Source organism: Oreochromis aureus, linkage group 4 (genome assembly GCF_013358895.1).
Source record: "Oreochromis aureus strain Israel breed Guangdong linkage group 4, ZZ_aureus, whole genome shotgun sequence".
NCBI classification, from domain to species: Eukaryota; Metazoa; Chordata; class Actinopteri; order Cichliformes; family Cichlidae; genus Oreochromis; species Oreochromis aureus.
In genome coordinates, this window is record NC_052945.1 from 32,430,771 (window position 1) to 32,451,171 (window position 20,401).

A 20,401-nucleotide genomic window follows, 5' to 3' on the forward strand; every position below is an offset into this window, starting at 1 on the left:
AATGGTGTATTTTATATTCTTCACCCACATGCTTGGAGCAGAATTGACTCAGATGTCCCAACATTGACCTTGGGCACAATCATTGAAGGTCGAGGTTGAATGCTTAGTAAACTTAGTTACTCATGTCCCCAAATTTTGAAGTTGATCCATAAAAATGTTTTTGGTCATATAATATTTTTACTGATTTATACTTTTGATAACCTTGACATGATCTTCACCAAAATTAAATCACTTTGAGCTGTTATTGGTATCCACCATCACACAAAAAACAGGATGTCTTGAAAGATGTGGGCACTAAACTGCTAACAGAGGGAAAATAAATTCATATACTTGCATTTCTGAGGTTTAGCTCTTTTAACTTTAGCTTTTTAATGATTGTATTTGACACAAGAAAGAAATACAGAAACATGAAACAGCATATACTTGCCTTTTGAAGTTATGCACTGTATTTCAAGTTTTTTTCTTTATTTTAATGGATGTATTTGAGATAAATAAGAAAAAAAGCAGCAGAAAACAGTTCCTCCTTACCTGTAACAGAGAGTCTGACTGAGTCACTTTGAGGGGAGCTGAATTCTCGGCCTGAAACTCTTGTCTGATACTGACACTGGTACAATCCCTCATTACTGAAGTTCACTTGAGGGATATTGAAAGTAGCAGAGTTTCTACCTGATGTTTGGCTTTTTCTGAATGAGCCTGAGGTCTGCTGCAGAGTGAATGTTCCACCTAAATGCTGAGTTGAGATTGAACAAGTGATGCTAACGTCTTGACCCCAGGTCAACTCTCCAGTTGGACTCTTAGAGATGCTGGGCTTTGGGAGGATTACTGAAACACAAAACATAAAAACATAAAATCATATATTTGCCTTTCTGAGGTTTATCTAATTATTTCAAATTATTGTTGTTTTAATTAATCTATCTGAGATGATTAAAAGAAAAAGGCAAACTACAGTTCCTCCTTACCAGTAACAGAGAGTCTGACTGAGTCACTTTGAGGGGAGCTGAATTCTCGGCCTGAAACTCTTGTCTGATACTGACACTGGTACGATCCCTCATTACTGAATGTCATTTGAGGGATGTTGAAAGTAGCAGAGTTTGTACTCGATGTTTGGCTTTTTCTGAATGAGCCTGAGGTCTGCTGCAGAGTGAATGTTCCACCTAAATGCTGAGTTGAGATTGAACAAGTGATGCTAACTAGTGATGTGTCCTGTGTGTCGAAGCTTCGAATCGCGCTTCGGGTAATCTCGGGGGCGTGTCTGTGAAGTGCGTATCGAGGCTTGCTTTGATTACGTATGCAGTGACTTTCGAGGCTTCGCGGGCAGTCCGTACCACGTGACTGATTCGGGAACTGGTTCACTGGTTCGCGCCAGATTCGAAATAAAATGGGCAGCAAAACACAGCTGATTCCCCCATCACATTGTGTTGCGGAATTGGATTGTTTACGTGCTACATAGTTACTTGAGCCAGCAAGGAAGAGATTTGTTTCTCTTCTAATAAAGTATGCACACAGTAATAAATATCACAAATGATAAGTACCATAATATAAATAAACAACACTACAGATCCTATAACCTGATTTATGTCTTTTAGTTTATTAAAAGTGAAGCGCCACACAGTTTGTGTCATTATCCAGATGTACATAAGCATGATTACACAGTTATAGGGGCGGGTTTTGATTATCGATTAAAATCGATTCTCGCTTGGAAAACGTGATATTGTTTAATTAAAATCCTGAATCGATTTTTAATATAACTTTATTTTGCCCGAAATGCCAGAATCTCAGGTTAAACCTCACAAAAATTTCAACAACCACCAAACAGCTAAAACAGTAAGTGACAGCAGGTACACGGATTCTGCACAAAGACGCAAACACAAAGCGCGGAACCGCTGACGGATCAGAATCAGTGAGATGTCGCCTTTCTCACCCGACGACACGGACACGGTCGGGGCTGAAAGGACAGCTCACTGATTCTCATGTGTCGGCGGGTCCGCGCTCGCTTTTACGTCTTTTTGCGCTGATTCTGACGCTGCAGGTTTTATTTCTCTCCAAACAATATTGACCGAACCAGCAGCAAAAGAAGATCCAAACTACGCTTCACATAAACATCGTCATGAATTCCCTCTGACTTTTGCTGTTTTGCTTCCACCACGATAAAAATCACACTTCATGCACAGCTCTCTCTCTCTCTCTCTGTACTTGAAGAACAGTTTCCCGTCTAAAAATCTGTTTTCTGCATTATTCCCTTGCTTGTTACGCACAAGTCTACCGTTGTTTACAGCGCTGTCAGCCGCTGTTTTTCCTTTACTTACTACCGAAAAGAAAACCTAATTTCTGCTGTTCAATAGGCTACCAAACAAATTTAAACTTTTAAAATTATGCAAAATTGCAAAACGCTTAGCCGTGTCTCTCTAAACCTCTGTAACTTTGCTTTGCTTCATTCAGCAGCATCAGGTAATGTTCATATGTTGATGAATGGTTTTCTTTCGTTTTGATCTGCTGCAGAATATTTTTATAAATCGTATTTCTGTTTTATCCTTAGCTGCTTTGACACAAAGGCATCTGCTGTGATGCTCGATAAAGTCTCGCAAGTGTCAGTTTTCTTTTATAGATATAAAAATATAGAAATGTACTGATCCATGATCTGAATTATAATATTTCTGACTGAGGCACAATTTCCCTGATCGAATCCTGGATCGAATCGATTCTAGAAATCAGTGACAACACGCAGGCCTAACAGTTACACAATCATACCAAAACTCTGTCCTAATAGTTTCCACTTTCTCTTTTGTATCAGACATACTGAGACAATATTTGGGATAAATAACCACGAAAACAATCTATTTATTCAGTTTAGAGGTTTACACATCACATCATTATAATCACAGAGCCTATTTCACTTAAATCGTCCACTTGATGGCGCAGTAGAGCAAATGAATCATCACAATGCTTCGAACCATGAGTCGACCAGTTGGATGGAAAGCTTCAGCTCATCACGAGGCTTCATCTCACCATCACTAATGCTAACGTCTTGACCCCAGGTCAACTCTCCAGTTGGACTCTTAGAGATGCTGGGCTTTGGGAGGACCACTGAAAAATAAATAAACAACATAGTGAATGTTTCCTTTGAGGAAAGGTATGACTTTAGTGTTGGGTTTATCTAGGCACAAACCCCGCTGGAACGCGAGACCACTAACTGCATGACAAAACAAGGCAAGACAGAGCTCTTTGTCTTTGTGGCTCGCAGGGGAAATCAGTCAAAGTTGAGGAAAAGATTCCTTCATCTGAACTCAACCAACTTCAACTGGTTCCTTCGCTACAGCCCTTTTTATTGTCAGCAAGCAATCATTCATGAATATGCAATTACAAATACATGTGACATTCTTAAGTAGGCATATCCAAACAACATCAGTGTCCGTATTCTGTGTGTGTGGGTGTGTAGATGCATGTGTGTGTGTGTGTTTCCAGCTATACCATACATAGACATACGACCTTTCAATCAACTTAAACTGTACTGGGTATGAGGTATGCAGAAAAGCAGAAATAAGTGTCTCGCTAAATGATAAGAACAGGAACTTGCAATAGGTCATGTCTCAAACGAACATTTAAAGGTGTGAAGTCTTGTACTTTAAGATAACGAACAAGACAGTCTGGTCTCTACAGCTATAATGGAAATTATACTGTCAAGGCTGCTTCCGCTCATCTCATGGTACACAAGTGCACACAGAATCTTATCAGACCTAATAAGGATATGATTTTTATCAGCACACAGATGATCATGATTATATGTTCCTAAGCACAAATGACAATATAAAAAATATCAATTCCAACATTTAGATTTTAGCTTCCTTTCAACTCAACTTGTATTTAAATTCACAAAAAAATTTAAAAAAGGAAATATGTTTGTCTCTTACCGGTAACAGAAACTCTGACTGAGTCACTCTGTGGTGAACTGAAATCTCGACTTGAAATCCTTGTTTGATACTGACACTGGTACGATCCCTCATTACTGAAAGTCACTTGAGGGATGTTGAAGGTAACAGAGTTTGTACTCGATGTTTGGCTTTTCCTGAATGAGCCTGAGCTCTGCTGCAGAGTGAATGTTCCACCTAAATGCTGAGTTGAGATTGAACAAGTGATTCCAAGATTCTGACCCCAGGTAATCGCACCAGCAGTATCCTTTGAGATGCTGGGCTTTGGGAAGATTACTGAAAAAATGACAAACAAATGAAGTAAATAATGCCTTTAAGACTAAGACACAACTATATCGTTTACATTTTTGTGATTAATTTGATCAACTATTAAGATAATTCAAATTAATAGGGTTTGGAACATATTTGTTAGCAATTTATCTGTCACTTACCTCTTACAGTGACAGTCACAGTATTACTTAAAGGTGTGCTGAAGTGTTGATTTGAAAGCCTCTGAAACTGACACTGGTATGATCCCTCATTGTCAAAGTTTACATTAGAGATACTGAGGGTAGCAGAGTTGCTGCTAGATGTTATTCTCCTGCTGAATGAGCCTGAGGTCTTTGTGAAGATAAATGTTCCACTTAACTGATCACCTGTGACCGAACATGTGATAGCGACATTCTGACCCCAGGTAACCGCACCAGCAGGATTAATGGAGATGCTTGGTTTTTGATCTGTTAAAAAAATGAAATAATTCCAGTGATAAGAATGTTACCTTTGTTTTGAGCCATTTTAAGAAGTGCAATGTGAATGTATATTTGAGCGAAAGAAAAAAATCCTCCCTGTTATTTTCTCGAACAACAAAATTTTATTGAAAAGAATGGTATTTGTTTGTAGGCAAATCTTATATTTAGAGCATTTTCTTAGCCCATTAAAGAACCAAACACCTGAAAGATTTAAAGATATAGAGTTTTTTCTGGGTCTGAACTGTAGAAGTAACGTGGTCTAAAAGACAGTTTGTAACTACAGTTGTTAGAAAATATAATAAAATAAAAAGTTTCTTATGTCCCTGTAAATGTCTTTGCTGGTGATGACCGCTTCAAGGTGCCTCCTGTATGGAGAAACTAGTCACATGCATTGCTCAGGTGTGATTTTGTCCCATTCTTCCACACAAACAGTCTTCAAATCCTGAAGGTTCTGCTGAACCCTTCTTTGAACTCTGAGCTTTAGTTCTTTCCATGGATTTTTAGTTGGATTCAGGTCAAGTGATTAGCAGCCTTATTTTATTTAATGAAACCAAATGAGAGTTTCCTTGGCTGAGTGTCTGGGATAGTTGTCTTGAAAAAACCTGAAAGCCTCCACCCTCGTTTAATTTTCATCACCCTGATAGATGGCAGCAGATTTTTTCTTCAAGAATGTGTCTTTAAACTTTTCCATTCATCCTTCCTTCAAATATATGAAGCATGCCAGTGCTGTATGTTGGAAAAACAACCCCACACCATGATGTTCCCACCTCCTAACTTCACTGTTGGTTAGTGATGTGTCCTGTGTGTCGAAGCTTCGAATCGCGCTTCGGGTAATCTCGGGGGCGTGTCTGTGAAGTGCGTATCGAGGCTTGCTTTGATTACGTATGCAGTGACTTTCGAGGCTTCGCGGGCAGTCCGTACCACGTGACTGATTCGGGAACTGGTTCACTGGTTCGCGCCAGATTCGAAATAAAATGGGCAGCAAACACAGCTGATTCCCCATCACATTGTGTTATGGAATTGGATTGTTTACGTGCTACATAGTTACTTGAGCCAGCAAGGAAGAGATTTGTTTTCTCTTCTAATAAAGTATGCACACAGTAATAAATATCACAAATGATAAGTACCATAATATAAATAAACAACACTACAGATCCTATAACCTGATTTATGTCTTTTAGTTTATTAAAAGTGAAGCGCCACACAGTTTGTGTCATTATCCAGATGTACATAAGCATGATTACACAGTTATAGGGGCGGGTTTTGATTATCGATTAAAATCGATTCTCGCTTGGAAAACGTGATATTGTTTAATTAAAATCCTGAATCGATTTTTAATATAAATTTATTTTGCCCGAAATGCCAGAATCTCAGGTTAAACCTCACAAAATTTCAACAACCACCAAACAGCTAAAGCAGTAAATGACAGCAGGTACACGGATTCTGCACAAAGACAAACACAAAGCGCGGACCCGCGGATCAGAATCAGTGAGATGTCGCCTTTCTCACCCGACGACACGGACACGGTCGGGGCTGAAAGGACAGCTCACTGATTCTCATGTGTCGGCGGGTCCGCGCTCGCTTTTTACGTCTTTTGCGCTGATTCTGACGCTGCAGGTTTTATTTTCTCCAAACAATATTGACCGAACCAGCAGCAAAAGAAGATCCAAACTACGCTTCACATAAACATCGTCATGAATTCCTCTGACTTTTGCTGTTTTGCTTCCACCACGATAAAAATCACACTTCATGCACAGCTCTCTCTCTCTCTCTCTGTACTTGAAGAACAGTTTCCCGTCTAAAAATCTGTTTTCTGCATTATTCCCTTGCTTGTTACGCACAAGTCTACCGTTGTTTACAGCGCTGTCAGCCGCTGTTTTTCCTTTACTTACTACTACGAAAAGAAAACCTAATTTCTGCTGTTCAATAGGCTACCAAACAAATTTAAACTTTTTAAAATTATGCAAAATTGCAAAACGCTTAGCCGTGTCTCTAAACCTCTGTAACTTTGCTTTGCTTCATTCAGCAGCATCAGGTAATGTTCATATGTTGATGAATGGTTTTCTTTCGTTTTTGATCTGCTGCAGAATATTTTTATAAATCGTATTTCTGTTTTATCCTTAGCTGCTTTGACACAAAGGCATCTGCTGTGATGCTCACACCTTCGATAAAGTCTCGCAAGTGTCAGTTTTCTTTTATAGATATAAAAATATAGAAATGTACTGATCCATGATCTGAATTATAATATTTCTGACTGAGGCACAATTTCCCTGATCGAATCCTGGATCGAATCGATTCTAGAAATCAGTGACAATACGCAGGCCTAACAGTTACACAATCATACCAAAACTCTGTCCTAATAGTTTCCACTTTCTCTTTTGTATCAGACATACTGAGACAATATTTGGGATAAATAACCACGAAAACAATCTATTTATTCAGTTTAGAGGTTTACACATCACATCATTATAATCACAGAGCCTATTTCACTTAAATCGTCCACTTGATGGCGCAGTAGAGCAAATGAATCATCACAATGCTTCGAACCATGAGTCGACCAGTTGGATGGAAAGCTTCAGCTCATCACGAGGCTTCATCTCACCATCACTACTGTTGGTATGGTGTTGTTGGGGTGACAGGAAGTGCTGTTTTACCCCCAAACCTTGTGTGTATTATGGCATCCAAAAAGTTCAATTTTGATCTCATCTGATTAGACTATAATCTCCCAGTATTTCACAGTTTGTCTAAATGTTGTTCAGCAAACTTTAAACATGCATCAACATGCTTTATCTTCAGCAATGAAGTCTTGTGGTATTAGTTAGGACTGAACCAGCTGATATTAATTTGCAATACAAGTGTCAGGATTTTTTGTGATTACTGATAGAATTCAGATTTCAGCTGGTGTCATGGCTTTCCATACCTTTTTGCACCTCCCTTTCTTCATGTGTACAATATTTTTCCCTGTGTCATTTCATTGCGTGTATGGATTCAATGGTTTGTAACCGACATCTGCTGAGAATTTCATGTCAATAACACCTTTAGAAATATATTTACTTAGAAAAATGGTGACACATTCAATACTTATCATCACCAGCTGCATGTGTAGTAGAGATATGATATTTCAGCTTACCTGAACAGACGACACCAGCATCCTCACCGTGTACACAGTTATGTGACCCAAATCCTCTGTGCTGACACTGGATTAGAGACCTTTCACTTCCTGAACATGAAACCTCATCAAGCCAGATTCGTCCAGTTCCTTGACCAAAACGAGCAGACTGAGGGGCCTCCAGTGCAGTTCCACAGTCTAATTCAGTACAAACCACTTTAGCATCATTCATGTCCCAGTTATCATCACAGACTGTTCCCCAGGTGTTGTTGTAATGAATTTCAACTCTTCCAGAGCACTGATTAGATGCAACTAATTTGACACCTGTGAGAATTGTGAGACATCGCACATGTTGTTTTACGAATTTACAGAGGCCATAGATAAGTATGGAAAGAGGTATTCTCACCTGAACAGACGACACCAGCATCCTCACCGTGTCCACAGTTATGTGACCCAAATCCACTGTGCTGACACTGGGTTAGAGACCTTTCACTTCCTGAACATGCTAAATCATCAAGCCAGATATTTCCGGTTCCTTGACCAAAACGAGCAGACTGAGGGGCCTCCAGTGCAGTTCCACAGTTTAACTGTCTGCAGACCACCTTAGCATCAGCTAATTCCCAGCTGTCATCACAGACTGTTCCCCAGGAGCCACTGTAATAGATTTCAACTCTTCCAGAACACTGAGTTGACCCAGATCCAGTTAGTCTGATCTGACCATCTATCAGATATACACAAAACATTTTAAATTACACAAAGAACACAAAGAACAAAAATACATATTCTATGAATCACAGCAGGAAAATGGACAAACCTGCAGCAGGTAAAGATGATGTCAAGAAAACAGAAACTACAAGAGAAAGAAAGTTCTGTGTCATTAAAAAAGCAGAAAGTGTTGAAGCACAAGTTGACCTCGTACAGATTAATGTGTAGAAACAAACAGCTATAAACATAAATACATTAGTTATGTCCCAATTCAGGGGCTGCATCCTTTGAAGGCTACATAGGAGATGTGACATAGGCCATCCCAATTCGAATGTTTCTTCAAATACAACCCACAAATGCATTCTTTTTTTTTCCTGGGATTTGAAGGATATTTCGAGGCACACACCTTTCAAGAATCACAGTGTGCTGGTGGCAGAGGATAATTTTTGGCAACACTTTATAATACGACCTGCAAAAACGGCATAAGTACCCTGTAGTTATGTGCAATTTAGGGTAACAAGTCAGGTTTTTGCAGGAAACAGTGGCATAAATACACTGTAAGTATCCTGTACTTTCTGGGGTGCGAGCAATTTTATGAAGTCACTTATTCTTGCCAAACTTTAAGGTATTATGCAGGAAACAATGAAATAATTACAGTGTAAGTAATTTTAAGTACTGGGTTATTTCATAGTAGAGGTAGTGATGGCAGACAAAAGAGAAGTGAAGTGGCAATATAGGCAGGGCAGAGTGGGTGTAGACATCTGTCAGGTGTGATTTGTGATAGGACAGCAGCTAAAGTGAACAGAAAGTTTACAACCTAGCGAGGCATGCTGTGATGTATGATTTGGAAACGTGGCACTGACAAAAAAAACCAAGAGGCTGATCTAGAGGTGGCAGAGCTGAAGATTTTATGATTTTCGTTACAAGTGCTCAAAACAGACAGGATTGGAAATGAGTAAATCATAGGGACAGCTCAGGTTGAGCAGTCGGAAGGACAAAGTTTGAGAGGCAAGGCTGAGATGGTTTGAACAGAAGAGCAGAAAAGGTGCAGAAATGCAGAAGAGGGGTGGTGGATATACTGGATAAAGGATTTTGAAACTGGAGCTGCCAGGCAGGAGGAAAAGAGAAAGACCAAAGAGGAAATTTGTGGACAGATTGAAGGAGGACATAGGCAAGAGTGTGCTAGCGGTAGGGTGAGATGGATGTGATTCCTAAAAGGACCAGTTTGGCACTTCTGGGGGGGCCTCTGGATATCTGGGCCTGGGTCTCCTTCATGTCTGCTTCATGCTCTGGGGGGCAGGGCTATGGCTCCCAACACCCTCTAACAGATCGTTACATGGACAAACCTTTTGAACATAAGCGCGCTCACGCACACAGGTGTACACACGGGTGCACACACACACAAACTATATCTTCCTTGGCTGCTACCTTAGAGCATATCATGCGCTGTTGGTCTTGCACACTGCTCAATAACATTTAGTATTTACTGTTACACATATCTAGGTTGTTGCTTTCATCTCTGTAATGTGTTGTTCTCCTGTTGTTTGTTTTCTTTTTTCTTCTTTAACAGGTGATCCAACAGATTTTCTCAGTGTCTTCTCTTACTGCCCCCCTTCCCCTCTGCTTTTCTTTCTCCCTTTATGTCTAATTGTCTGTCCAATTTGAAATAACTTAAAATAAAATAAATAAATAAATAAACAAAAATATATAGATCAATCAAGTGGAACAATATGGCATTGCCATGTTTTCTCCACTTGAAAAAATAAATCCACTGGGCATCTTTCTGGCCTTCAGACAACAATTCTGATTGCTAAAGTACCGAACGGGACAGGCAAAAAAAGAAACAAAAAACAACAACAACAACAAATTCTGTTTTCATGGATGCCTGCACTGTAAAATATAACTTGTTGTTTCAACTTAAAAATATGAGGTAAAGGGCTGCCTTAAAATTTTAAGTTAAGTCAAGAAATAGAGTTTGTTCTTATAACACAACCAATTGTTATCTTAATGAAAAATCACATGTTGTCTAAACTTTCATCTTAGTTTAGTTGACTGAGATTTGTTAGTCAGTTCAACTCCTTTAATTGTCATTTTTACTTGGGAAAACCCTTTCAGCTAAATTAAAATAATCTATTGTTTAAACTCTTGTCCTAGTTCAGTTGACTTGGGTTTTTTAGTTAATTCAAATACTTTAGTAGTTCTTTTAACTTAGGAATCTATTTTAGCTTAACTAACATAATCTGTTAGCCAAGTTGATTTAAGTTTATTAATTAACTGAGCTCCTTAAGGTAGCTGAGTGAACTTGTAAATCAGTTTCATTTTAATTATCAGAGTTGATTGGATGTAAAGAAAATGTGTATTAAACATCTTAAGTTTTGTTTTGTTTTTTTTAGCTTTCTAACATCCATTTCAGCAAAACTACCTGTTAGGTTTATCTTAGATCTCAGGTTTAAATACCTACATTCCTTTAAATTAATTTTCTGTTGTTTACAGAAAAAAAAAAAAACCCCACAGATTCCATTAAAGTCTATCTGATCATTTCATACAGAAAGTTTGTTTTAAGAACATGACAAGACAATTACTCATGAGCACCCAACATTCACCATTTATTGTGCCATCTTAGTCATCTGAGAAACAGAAAAATCAGTGACGTAGCTCATCAGGCTCACAATCCATCAAAACTCAAAGGCTGCTCCCTGTGAAACAATAAATTTGAACTTGGTCTTGAGCCCAGTTTGGGTGAAGATTAAATTCTGACCAATACTCTAGGAGCAGTAGTGATTCTTGTGAAGTAACAACATAAAGTCTGCATTAATGTAATGTATCAACGGGACACTTGCTATTTTAGAAAAGTTATTCTTTACATTTGCAAAATTTTTAAATTTCATTGTGCTCAGTCACACCTGTTAGCATAAAACTTGAAATATTAAAATAGTACAAAACCTTTGATAAGTGACAGTAAAGATCAGTTTATAACAAGTAAGACATCAAACTCTTGTATTTGTCTTTGTTTACAATTGCAACAAATTCCACAGAACCAATATCTCTGAAAATGAGTGCATGCTTCTGAAACATTTGATAATATGGATATTTCAGAAACATCAGTTTGAGTCTGCTCAATTGCAAAACAAAGGAAAAACTACTGACTTGCATGAGATAAGCATCTGCAAAGTCCAGCATTATATTGTTGTTCACATAAGTTTCTTAAACCATGAACAAATGAGTAATTGTCTAATCTGGAATGTAAAGTGTAGTCATTTAGTGACATACAAAAGTGAGAATGAGAACTTGCAAGAATAAAAAAAACAAACAGTAAAATAAAAACTGTCCTTAACACTAAGGAACATACAATTACAGTTCTGCATGGCTTTCTGCAAGAGTCTGTTTCTTAGACCATGCACTAGTGAGATGCACTGCCTTCCACCAATGTTCATTAGGATGTTCTGAATGACTTCAAAGATGTCCTTAAGTTCCTTTGGATAGTCTATGTTGAGGGCAAAAAGAAGGCCCATCAGCATGGAAATGGCACTTGAGACATCCCTCAGATTAGACAGGATTACTGCCGCCTCAAGGACGACCAACACATCGATGATGTCTTCTTCTTTCACCATCGCAATGCCAACTTTCATCCTCTTAGAAAACGTGTCTTCAATACCTGTCGGCTATAAAAGGGTTCAAAGACAAAAAAAAAATTACACAATTACAATTACACAATATCCCTTGTGCTTAAGAATTCATGTCTTTCCAAAGCAGAGCCATACTGATGCTTTGGATGATGGTGATTGGCTTTGGGTAACACTTATTAGTTGTTAGTTTTTTCAGAATGAGATATGCACCCCCATGTTACAAATCCATTTCTTGCTTTAAACAAAGACTATGTTCATAAATAACTGAGCATGTCTTCAATTGCAGAATTCAAACAAAATTTTCAATTTAAATGGTAAATGGCCTGTATTTGTATAGCGCTTTACTAGTCCTCTAAGGACTCCAAAGTGCTTTACACATTCAGTCATTCACACGCATGGGTGGATGACTGAATCGTGACTCAAGAGTTGACAGTTCGTCTTATAATTGGAAGGTTGCCGGTTCGAGCCCCGGCTCCGACAGTTTCAGTCGTTGTGTCCTTGGGCAAGACACTTCACCTGTTGCCTACTGGTGGTGGCCAGAGGGCCCGGTGGTGCCAGTGTCCGGCAGCCTCGCCTCTGTCAGTGCGCCCCAGGGCGGCTGTGGATACAATGTAGCTTGCCATCACCAGTGTGTGAATTTAAATCTACTTATGCTAAATATTGGCTGTGCTCTAAACCAAATCTGGCTGAGAATACATGAAATGTGCAAACTGGAGCTACACTACAGGATCAGATTGTGGCTCCATAGACAATGCTTCTTTAATCAGTTTATTGATTAAAGTTTATTTTCCCCTATATTAACAGCATGAAAAAGAGCATATAGACATGGCTGAACAGGTTGCATAATTGGCACTGAATATCAACATCCACCTTTACCCAGCTGCCCAATGACTCTCGGCCAGTAACCTTTAATTGCTTACCCAGTCTACACAGTCTCTTTTCCAGGGTCCAGGACATTTCACCAAAGTATTGCCCCCACAGCTGTAGCAGCCACTGCAGCCCCTTAAATATCCTAATATCTCTGCCATTACAATATACAATGTGAGAAATCAAACGTAAAGCTGAAGTGAACAGTACAGCAGCGAAATGTCAAAGACCCTGGTGATGACATGAATAAACACAAGACACTAATAATATCAATGCTAGCTTGCCAGTTAGTTTCTCTGAAACCCAGACCAAATCCAGTGTCAAAGATCTTGTAATAATACATTTGGTGAGGAAAAAGTACACATGTTATCATGTGGCATCTATTGTTTCATAGATGCCACATGTTTCATTTAAAATCCACTGTGGTGCTGTCATTATTAAATTTACTAAAAGAAACAATGCTAACCTTCACAGTCTTGAAAGTGTGTGAGGATCTTCCTTTAGAAAATGAGGTCCTCTGTCCTCTTCCTTTGTGTAGGGCTCTGGTCAAAGAAGTCAAAAAGAAAACAAAAACACTTTTTAAACAGTGTTTATGAAGCATGTAGACAGCTCCAAATTCACAGCTTTTTGATACATAATTCCATCAATATATGATTATCATTGGAGATTTTGAATCAGGCTTATCAGGACATTCAAGTAGAATATGATATCCAACCTACCACCAATATACATAGATTCTGTAAAAGTTACCACACTAAATGTCCAGTTGTGAAATATGATGACAGACTTTACTTATCAGCTTTCTTTCAATGAGTTCATCAGTTGAACTGGATAACCTAAAACTTAAACAAAGGATTAGATTTCGCAGTTGAACACTTACATCATCTCCGAAGCATCTTATGAGCCTAGTTAGCCCTCCTATGCCGCTCTTGATTTTGTACAGCTCCACGAACCTCTCCATAATGGTCAAGCACAGCAAAAAGGAACCCTTTCAGGTCAACAGATGTAAGACGGGCAAATTCTGCTTCAACCTGAGCAATAGAAGAAGAGGGGTGGAGAGTACAGGCAGAATTAAAAAAAGATTCTTTGAGACCCAAATTTAAGCAAACAGTCATCTGAGGCCCATTAGAGAAAACACAAACACACAAAAGCAAACAAACAAAAGATGCACTTTACCTGCCGTTCAGCAAACAAGGAAGTTCAGAGAACAATAAGCTCTGTCTTGAAATCTTTTAAAGTAGAATGATTGTGAAAATGACTTATGTGATGTAAAACTTTAGTAAACGTGCGATTAAAAAGAACACTGAGTAAAAGGACAAGTAACAATTTCCTTATTCCTCAGATGTTTACCTTGATGAGCAATACTGTTTTAGTCCAACTGCCTCATTAAAGTTACACAACAGGCTTTTTACATTAAAGCCAGCAAGTCCATTACATACTCCTTTTTAGATCTGAAATACTGTGCACATTCTGTGTATATGTAGTGGACAGCAATTTACCCCAAAAGTGCAAAGTTTGCAAGTCCACCTCATTTAAATGACAAAGTCAGATGTGATCATCTAGACCTGTGAAAATACATTAATGACAAACTTGCAGTTATGGATGTTATTACAACCACAAGAACCTAAACAGTCTGCTCCATTGCTTTTGTTAATGAATCACTTGTTGGTAACACGTCTGAATATTTAGTTTATGCCACCTGCATGTGATCATCAATAGTGCCATATTACTTCTTAAGAAGTACCCTGACACTACAATCTTTATATCATTTGTTCTACAGAGCTATTAAGTTACAATATGATCTGTGGTGTTTCCAGTATGACAAAATGCACAAATTGTAACTTACCATTTGACTCCACTGACAAAAATAAATCCCCAGCATCAAGTTTGGCTTCACAGACCTAAAATAAGTAAAATAAAAATATATGTTATAATTATATTGTTTTCGCCATTTATTCATGTTTGCTAATTTTCTGACATATAAACAATATTAGTTTTGTTACAATACAGAGAATGCAGTTTAATTAAAAGGTAAATTATGCAAAAAAAAAAAAACTTCTGCAGTATACCATGCCAAAAATCAGTGTCTCTGATGCCAATTATTTTATCACTACAGCTCTTTTAGTATGGAAACTCACACAATCTAGTCATACTGATCACAAGAGTTCAAAAATAAGTCAAAATAGTGAGCTGTTGTTAAGCATAAAGCATTTCAGGGTAACAAATAACTGCACAATAGAATTAAAGCAAAAATAAGCACACTGGAGGACTATCTGATAAAAACTAATATAATGCTGGTTTGTAGACCATATTTTGTCTCAGTCCGCAGTGCACTCTTGCAGCTTAGCATGCAGCAGTTAATAACAACTTAAGTGATTACATAGGGGTAAACAGATGACAACAAGCATCCGAGTCCTGCAAAAAGTTCTTTTTGAACCCAGTCAGTTATTGGAAATATTGCCAAAATGAACTTCCACCAAAATACAACAGCCTGTGAACTTGAAAGAAATTTACAAGTACAGAGACAATATGAAATAAGCTTTATTAATTAGCTGAGTTAGCTTGCTAATATCGCAACAGTGGTTGAGTGCACAACCTTAAAGCTAGCGGCACAATACTTGTGATTTGGTCAGTGCCACATTAAACCCATAAAAAGGCCATATGTCAGTTTATTAGGTCAAGTTTGGTCATGACATACAAGCTGGACCTTGTCGGCTAAAGTTACATTAGCTAAAGCAAACATTTCGGTAAAAGAGAAAACACACGTCATGCCATAAATTCAAAACATGTTCCAACTTTTGTAGCTCTCTTTCCTTATAGTTATAACCAATGTTACTCACCTTGAAAGCATATTCCAAAGAAGACGATTAGAAAACGTCCAAGTAAAGTGAGCATGTCGTTAACCGCCAATTCCCCATGATGCACCTCGGTAGCAGTCACGTGAGGCAGTTTTGAATCCTGCTGTGCTCAACTTACCCACATTGTCAAGTTCACATAAGTTGCTGATTTAGCTGGACACGAGTTTTCAAGTTAGCTTTTTTTGGTGTAATTGGGACGTTTTTAACTTGTAATTCTATGTTATAACAACAACTTCAGTCATCTATCGTCAAACTGATAAAGAATAATATGTTGAAATAACAAACATCTAGAATTACATTTTACAGTGGAAGTTAAACTTAATTGTTACATCTGGTAAGGCAGCAACACTGGTAAAGATTTTATTAAAGATTAAAGAATTTAGACGGTTTTTAACTCTCAGTGATGCCGCAGTGTTTGTTTGATTTGAAGCGGGGGAAGTTTTGGACCCAGATTACTCCGCGAGGCTCCGACAATCCGTCAAGCATTGCGGCTTCGTAGCTTACCAAAGTCGTACTAAAACATTTTTTGAAGATTTTTGAGTGCCGTGTACCACATAAAATCAGTTCGATGTCAGTAAGCACAACCAGAATTCATACACAAGGCGCACTGGATTATAAGGTGCACTGTTGATTTTTTAAGAAAACGATATAGTGCATAAATACGGTAAGTAGCCGAGAAATAAACTTTTAAAAGTAAGAAATGCATTTCATCGCACTCAGTTGTTTAGTAGTATGAACATTAAAATAAGAATACAATAGCTATGATTTCAGGGCACAGTGGCGCAGTGGTTAGCACTGAAGGTCCAGTGTGTGCGGCTCTCACCCTGTGATAGCTGGGATATCTTTATCCTCATCAGCGACCCTGATAAAGACAAGTGGAAGAAAATGGATGGATATCTACGATTTTATAGAGTAGCAATAATATGGTCTGGTTTTCACTTACTTTTAAAGTCCCATCCAAACATGGGAATTTTAATATCATTACTGATCCTGGGTCTGTTTGGCAGTGTTCAGCACATACTTTCAGGTTTGTTTTAGGGGGAACCCGGGAGAAAGTTAACTTGTTAAGCTAAAATAAAGCTGGCTCATTCACAGGAGCCAAACTTTTGGCCTGAAGGGAGGTAAGGCAATTTGTTATATTTATGTTGTGCTCAAATTCGGATATTACAGTTAATTTAGCTCTCATCCTAAGTAGTGTATTCTAGCTGAGAGAAGTGCTCTGGAGAACCCCTGATGTTTTGGTCTTTCTCTTTTTCTTCAAGTATCCAATAAATATTTTGTAGCGCTTAGGTCAGGTGACGGTAGGAAATGCATGACAGGCAGCACACCTTGGTCTTCTTATTCTCTAAGTTTTTATGAAAGCCTGAGCCTTCAGGTGTGTTTGTACTCATTATCTTGCTGCATTGTGAATGTTCTCCACAAAACATAAAAGCCTCTAAACAATATAGCTCTACTTGTCCTTAGAGTAAATCAAACTGAATCCAGCTGTCCAACTCCAGAGAGGGAAAACACCCCCAAATTTGAGTTTGATTCCCATCAGAGTGTTTTACAGTGCCTTGGATTCACCGGTTCATAGGACTTTAATTTCATTCTCTCTGAAATGCTGACATGTCTTGGGCACAATTTGATTTCCCCATGTTGGTCTCGTTCGTATATATATGTATATATATTAGTCCAGGATAAACACTGCAACTCAGGGTGAGAGGCGAGGTACACCTTGGGCAGGTCACCAATGTGTCACAGGGGTAAATGGACTGATTCTTATGAAGCGCTTTTCTACTCTCATGAAGTACTCAAAGCGCTCTATAGGGCTTTGGAGTTGATGTAACACTGCAATGCACTGTGGGAGCACGGCACCATTTGAGAAGGCCACGAATCAAAACAAACACACTGTGTTGGAAGGATGACTGCCAGAACCGTGCTTAAAATCAGCTCAAAAGTCAAAGGACTGTATCGAGGCCGATTGCGCCCGGACGCCAAGAGACGGTACTTGGAAAATATAGCATGCGTTGGTAATGTGGACCCGTATGAAATACGGCAGTGGAGTAGAAACCCTGAAGAACTACCGCCATTGTCCTACCCTGATACCTTCTCGTACCTTGTTTATGGAGTCAGCGCATACACGGCAAATCATTTTCGGAATTATAAATCCCACATCTAATTCACAAACGGTTGGGTACAAGATTTGGCTGTTTTTAAGCCTCCACGTTGTGAGTACATTGACCATATGACCAAGATACAGCCAGAGGTTGCACATAACATTGACTTCTCCTCGGCAGCTGCCCCAAAAATTGCTCGAGATGAAAACATAAACACACCGTCTGCAGTGAAAGGCAAAAGGAGCCGTCCGCAAAAAAGGCAAATTCAACTTGCTACTCTGGAGGAGTTGTCACCAATAAGCTACTCCATAAACAGAACATAGTTCTGCTGCATCACACATTAGGATGTTTGTTCTAATTTTCTATGACCTCAGCGCATTGAAAATAAAACTAAAAGCCTATAAAGAGCAATATAAATTTCTTTAGAACTTACCGGAATGAAAATGTCGGGAGCACACTAACAAAAAATGCATGTCATCTCTTTCACACACAAAACACATACAAAATACACATTTTACTCACCTAAAACAAGCCAAGGGAGATGAGCCCACATTCTGGTGAATGAAGGTGTTCGAGCTTTTTCAAAAGAGTCAACAACTCTGGTGTTTGTTTAGTCTCTGCCAGTGATACACGAAGTTCTAATGCATTTACAGTCATAACTTGGGGAAATAGTGTGATAATATTTCACAGCCCAGCCTCTTTCTGGCATTTTTTTAAAGTTATACCTAGAAAAACTCACATGACACAAGAAAAAAAGAAGTTGACATCGGTACATATATATTCCACTCAAAATATTTCATTTCTAATGGCCCCTATAGGCTCCCTCCTTGTTGTAGGTGGGGTCCTAGACAACAACATATGTGAAAGCTGAATTTACATTTAAATAAAGAAAAGACATACTGCTACATGTAACTATGAAGTGAATCTATCAGTGGTGTAAATGTGGGCGTATGACCACGATGAAGTGAAAGGCACTGCAAAGCAAACACAAAGCTCGCTTGTAGCTCACATTCCAATGCCCACTTTGATAGGCTTTAAGCGGGCCTTGCAGTCCTCTTGGATTTTACTTATTTGTGCCATACATATATGTTCAAGTATGTTGACATCTATCAGCCTATACATATCAATTCAATTCAATTCAATTTTATTTATATAGTGCCAAATCACAACAAAAGTCGCCTCAAGGCAAAAAGTCTCATTTCAAGCCAAGCTGATAGAAAAAGGACAAGCGGCTCCTCTGAGCTGTTTTTGTTGTCAAAATACATTTTAAAAAGAAGAAAAAAGTTGTAAAATTTTGTGAAGTACAGATCTTTTTTATTACATGAAAAATCACATCATGCCCTAAATCCTTGAACACCACATTATCCAGCACATTCCCTTCCCTTCAACATAATACAAAACTATCATCAGCACTGTGGTTGGTAGTGTTGGTGCACAACAGGAAGCATGAGTCAGTAAAAAAAGTGTTGAAATAACTGGTTTTAATTAAAACTTAAAGCTGTGAGGGGGAAAAGGTGTTTATGAGCATATATACATTACTGATAACTTCTCCTTTCTTAGAAATGAAAACACATCTTTGGTGTTTTACTGCAATCTGTTACCACCCTGTGTGCAGCACTAACCATATAAAGGTTTATTATAGGCCTACTGTTCCAGTCATGACATTGCTGATGGTGTCACTTTTACAGTCAAGCTTGTATCTATTTCTAATGGTGAACTCTTGCAAAGAATGGTGTCAAGAAAATACACAATTTCACATTAGAGCTGGACACTAAATATTTCTAATAAATTATGCTAAATAGAATAATACTGTGTAATGTGTAATAGAAGAGAGTCAAAGGACCTTCATCAGTAATAAATGTGTGTCAGTAACTTTTTGGACAATGGCTCATGACTTTTTGTAATTTTGTGTTTTTACACCACCACAGTGGAGCTTTAATTAAACAGTCAACATGCAATGGATGTGCAGGCTTTCAGCTTTATTTCAATTGCCTTTACTGACATTTTTATTTGATTTCCTGAAGGATGGGGTACATATCTAAAAGCACAAAACAAGCCAAAAATATTGATGCACAGTAACTAGAAACATGGAAAAATTACAAAGGAAAAGGTGGTGCAAAAGACTACCTGACAAAAGGGATGATTGGACTATCTATACAGAGACATACACACAAAAACACAAGACCAGATACCAAACGCTCCAACAAAAACAAACTCAAAATAAGAAGTGAAGCTAAAAAAAAAGAAAAAGAATAACAATTCATGACTAAAACAGCAGAAAATTTAGTAAGCAACAAAAACTCCTTAGAGCCAAAGACTAGAACTGAAGACCACTAAGATCTACTGCTCAAAATTACTGGAATGATAAAGATATCAGACAGGAATTAATAAAGCAAGTGAACAATAATCAAAAGCTCACGCAGAGGAGCAGTGAAACCAAACAGAAAACACTTATAATAAAAATGAATAAACATAATAAACAG

General features: G+C 38.3%; 1 protein-coding gene across 1 annotated transcript; it reads right to left on the reverse strand.

Moving 5' to 3' along the window:
- Window positions 1–2,807: 2,807 nt before the first annotated feature.
- LOC120439857 (deleted in malignant brain tumors 1 protein-like) lies at window positions 2,808–18,538 on the reverse strand. Its single transcript, XM_039611138.1, has 8 exons — window positions 18,441–18,538; window positions 16,643–16,681; window positions 8,578–8,613; window positions 8,170–8,484; window positions 7,785–8,087; window positions 4,358–4,642; window positions 3,909–4,202; window positions 2,808–3,084 (listed from the first exon to the last, which is right to left on the reverse strand). Exons 1-8 carry the CDS (start codon window positions 18,469–18,471, stop codon window positions 2,936–2,938), a joined length of 1,452 nt encoding a protein of 483 aa, XP_039467072.1. The 5' UTR covers window positions 18,472–18,538; the 3' UTR covers window positions 2,808–2,935.
- Window positions 18,539–20,401: the final 1,863 nt, after the last annotated feature.